This window comes from Neomonachus schauinslandi, unplaced genomic scaffold (genome assembly GCF_002201575.2).
Source record: "Neomonachus schauinslandi unplaced genomic scaffold, ASM220157v2 HiC_scaffold_2758, whole genome shotgun sequence".
Taxonomy (NCBI): Eukaryota; Metazoa; Chordata; class Mammalia; order Carnivora; family Phocidae; genus Neomonachus; species Neomonachus schauinslandi.
This window is the reverse complement of record NW_025411447.1, coordinates 1-4645: the sequence shown is the minus strand read 5'-3', so window position 1 is coordinate 4645 and position 4645 is coordinate 1. Positions and strand designations below refer to the sequence as shown.

The window sequence follows — 4645 nt, the reverse complement described above, 5'->3', positions numbered from 1 at the left end:
CAGGAGAAGAGAAGTAGCCTGAGAGAGGGCAATGCGGCTATCGACGGGGACAACGTGGGACCAAGAGCCGATGGCAGGACTTAGTGCTGGTAGCTCTTCCTGCTGGAGGATGAGGTGGTGGTGTATTTGATGGTGGAGCTGCTGCCCCCAGAGGAGCTGAAGCCACCCCCCATGCCTCTGCCACTGCCGGAACTGAAGCCGGCTCCAAGGCTGTGGCCGCTGCCGTAGGAGTAGCCGCTGCCTCCGCCCAGGCCTGAGCCACCGCCCATAGCGCTGGCGCTGCCATAGCCGCCAGACATGGTGGACTGCACCACAGCTGTGAAGGGGACAGGGACAAAGACACCCAGGACACGGTGAGCTCACTCTGCCAGCCTCAGTCCAGTCAGAAGAGCACAAGGGCAAGGGAGGGAGGCGAGCAAAGGTACTTACAGATGTTGACTTGTCCAACGCCTTCCCCACTCAGCCTAGGAAGGGAGAAAACACAGGGAGCATGAGACCTCAGAGAGCTACCAGTGGACCAGAGTGGGAAGCGTCGATGTGAGGAGAGCCCATGGGGAAGCTGCCTTTGAAATGGTTCTCTGAGAGCAGCCATTATGGCCATAACTAGGGAGCCTCATGGCCTGACATCCTGAACATGGATCCAAGATGTTTGAGGGGCTTGTGTGAGTTCCCCACCTGCACTCCTCGCCCTCCAGCAGCTTCCTGTAGGTGGCGATCTCCACATCCAGGGCCAGTTTGACATTCATCAGCTCCTGGTACTCCTTCAGCAGCCGGGCCATGTCCTGCTTGGCCTTCTGCAGGGCGTCCTCCAGCTCAGCCAGCTTGTTCTTGGCATCCTTGAGGGCCATCTCCCCGCGCTGCTCAGCATCAGCGATGGCGGACTGCAGGTTGGCACACTAGAGGAGGAACACAGGAGAATGAACTTGTGATTCAGTCCTCCGGAGGAGACTAACCACACTTCTTCTTTCTAGTGAGGTAGAGTTCCAGTGCCCAGATATCATAGAAAGGGACTTCTGCCTCTTTTTGCCCAGTCTTTTTCTGTTCTGCACAAGTTAGCTTGTCTGGGACCCATAGGAGAAAACTTGTGCCCTTTTTTAACCATCCTGCACTGCACTGGACAAAATACCAGCAGATTTGGAAGAAATGGACCCACTCATTTCTTTTGAGTGCTGTCTCCAAAGCCAGACCAAGACCTTTTCTGAGGACTTCATGTGGATGCCACACTAACTTATACAAAATAAGGAGCATCCTCACTTAAGGAGACGAGTGTCCTATGGAGCTGTGGAGATCTTGCCTTCCTCACTCCTAAGGGATTCTAACACACTTGGGCAACACTGATCATCACCCTGGATCCTTGCTCAACTTTCTTTTTCAGCTGAATCTTGAGCAGATTTGGGACAATCTTGCTCCCCTTCTGGCTTCCCCTTTTCTTCCCTGACTTGTTTCTTATGTTCCTAAACCAACCATTCTCCTTACGTAATATCTTTTAAAAGCCCCAAGACTATCTTTTTACAGTCAGACTAACTGGGATTGTTCCTGTCACCTGATTGTATCATTCTGTAGTGTTGGCATCCGTGTGTCCCAACCTGTGGGAACTCACAAGGGTGGGAGCTACGTGTCCTCCTCTCTCTGCTGTTCCCTCAATTCCCAGCATTTCCCAAATGGTGGCTGATGACCACCTGGTGGTGTAGCAAGGAAAGGATGCTTTTACTCTCCAGAGCCCCCTACCATACCTGCTTCTTGACATGGTCGATCTCGGATCTCAGCCTCTGGATCATGCGGTTGATCTCAGAAATCTCCTGCTTGGTGTTGCGCAGGTCATCCCCGTGTCTGCCTGCTGTGATTTGCAGCTCCTCATACTGGAATCCAGAGAGAGAGAGACAAGGCGGTGTATGTGGGCTTTCACATGCTAACGGTGACTTGACTTCAGAACCAGGCATTTAACACACTTGGACCTAGTGGCTTCTCCCCAAGGGATTTTAGGGAAAGTTGTTGTTTTGTAGCCTTGCTGGTGTTCAGGTAGGGGACCCAGGCATTCCTGGGCAGCTGTCAACTCAAGGCTCACCTTGCTCTGGTACCAGGACTCAGCCTCAGCCCGGCTCCTTTGAGCGATCTCCTCATACTGGGCTTTGACTTCAGCGATGATGCTGTCCAGGTCCAGGTTACGGTTGTTGTCCATGGACAGGACCACAGAAGTGTCAGAGACGTGGGTTTGCATCTGAGCGAGTTCCTGCAGAGCAGAAGATCATCAGATCATCTTCTCCTGTGGCATTCCAGAGGTATCCAACCCCAAGATCTTCCACCCTTTGCAGAGCCCCATCACAGCAAATAAAAGAGGAGTGGAGATGCTTACTGCGTCATACAAGGCTCTGGTGAAGTTGATCTCATCTGTGAGAGTGTCTACCTTGGCTTGCAGTTCAACCTTATTCATGTAGGCAGCATCCACATCCTGGGGAAAAAGCCAACAACTTGGAGTGAGTCAGCCGAGCCCTCCTTCCCAGTCTGAACACCTTTTAGTCTCCCCATCTATTCCCCTCTGGATGTGTGCAAAGACCCAGAGTCCTCTCCCTCTACAAAGGAACACGATCCCCAGACCTTCATCGGCTCACCTTCTTCAGAGTCACAAATTCATTCTCTGCTGCTGTGCGCTTGTTGATTTCATCTTCATATCTAGAATTAGAACAGGGTAAGACACAATTGAGCCAGTGGTGAAGATGATACAGCAAGATCAGCCCGGGATCCCAACCTTCCATAAAACAGATATATCCAAATTGAGCTTTCCTGCCATTGAGCCACAAAAACGATTTTTTGGTGCTCCCTCAATTCCTCCTATCTTTTCTCTCCCCACCCACCTCTGTGGCCCATTTGTTCTTTTGGGGTTGTTTTTAGGTAATAGTTGTGATTTTCATTTCCATGGGCCTGTTTCCCTATGGAACCATGCCCACCTCTAGACCTGGTCACCTGGTAGTCTTCAAGTGTGCGCTTCAGGGAACTGAACCCCTTTCTCTCCTTGAACTCACTTGTTCTTGAAGTCCTCCACTGTATCCTGCATGTTCCTCAGCTCTGAGTCCAGGCGGCCTCTCTCCCCCAGGATGCTGTCCAGCTGTCTCCTGAGGTTGTTGATGTACTGCTCAAACAAGGGCTCCAGGTTCTGCCTTACGGTCTTGGTGCCCTGCTCCTGGAGCAGAGTCCACTTGGTGTCCAGGACCTTGTTCTGTTGCTCCAGGAACCGCACCTGGAGGAAGACAACAAGGTGGTTACTTGCCGGAGAAAGCAAAGGAGAAAGAGATAGGAGTTGTCAGGTGCCCAGGCGTGCCTGGGATGTCACCCAGCTCCTGGGCTACTACAGAGCATGTACAGAGGATCAGGCTGACAGTGTTGGGCCCCCAAACCTATTTCCTTCCCACCCCAGTGATCCTGCTGTGAAATTCTTCCATCACCTATGAGGTTTTCTCACCGGCTAAGCTATGTAGCCTATCAGTGACGTTCAGCATTTCCTCTGTTTTCATTGAAAAGCACAATCACACATTACCCTGTTACGTTGCACAAAGTTCTTTTTAAATCATACCTCAGTTAAAGGCGTATTAAATGTGCAGAATCTAATGATTAAGTCCAATTTAGTCAATGATTGGATTCCAATCACTAAAACTTCTGTTTTGGTACATGGTTCTCCTCTGCAACAAACGCTCTAATAGTCATGCTCCGGTTCTACACGGTTAGTATTTCTAGGGATATATAAACATTTCATCCAGGCAGAAATCCCTTTCTTTTCTTTTTCTTTTCACTCTTTTCCTCATGCCCAGAGTCCTCGAGGAGAGTTCCACCGGCATTATTTTTTTAGTCTCTAGGAATCTTCAGAAGGTAAAGCTAACCCATTCCGTTCTCTGACTGCCTTATCTTGCTTCATGCTTATCAAAAGTCGAGTATTCTTCCCTGGCAGGGATGAAGGACACTTAAGAGACCCAGTGGTTTTAAATGATCTCCATCACCTCTGCCTGTTGTGGACATGGAGCCCAACCGGCATCCCAGGGGAGAGCTAGTCTCAGTCCCCTTCTGCCTCCCTCCTGAGTCTCCCCCTGGCAGGACATTTGTTGGTTGTCTAGTTTGGGGACTCTGAAATCCCAGTGGAGGCAGGTGTTCCTGGCTCACCTTGTCGATGAAGGAGGCGAACTTGTTGTTGAGGGTCTTGATCTGCTCCCGCTCCTCAGTCCTCACCCGCTGGATGGTGGGGTCGATTTGCAGGTTCAGAGGAGTGAGGAGATTCTGGTTGACGGTGACCTCTTGGATGCCTCCAGGGGGGCACACAGGGAAGCCAGAGCCCCCATAGCCACCAGCAAAGCCGGGTCCACCACCGAGCCCAAAGCCACCCCCAGCTGCACCACCAAAACCAAATCCACTTGCGGCTCCACCTCCATAGCCAAAGCCACCTCCAACTCTGCCCCCATATCCGCCACTGATGGCACAGCTGCCCCCTCCGATGGAGATCCTCTTGGAGCCACCCAGGCCATAGAGGCTCCTGCTGCCAAAGCTGGCTCCTCCACACACTCCACCGAAGCCACCACTGCCCCTGGAGCGGGACACGGAGACGCTGCTGAAGCCAGAGCGGCAGACCCCTGGGACTCTGGCTGAGCTGGCACTAAAGCCA

At 51.9% G+C, this 4645-nt stretch overlaps 1 protein-coding gene across 1 annotated transcript; it reads right to left on the bottom strand.

Moving 5' to 3' along the window:
• Positions 1-80: 80 nt before the first annotated feature.
• On the bottom strand, positions 81-4641 carry LOC110577377 (keratin, type II cytoskeletal 6A; the record flags this gene model as incomplete). The annotated part of the gene is made up of 9 exons (XM_021686668.2): positions 81-316; positions 430-464; positions 676-896; positions 1734-1859; positions 2066-2230; positions 2354-2449; positions 2610-2670; positions 3021-3235; positions 4150-4641. Coding segments are annotated over 9 exons (1647 nt in total), but the record flags the coding sequence as incomplete, so codon positions are not given.
• Between the last annotated feature and the right edge of the window lie 4 nt (positions 4642-4645).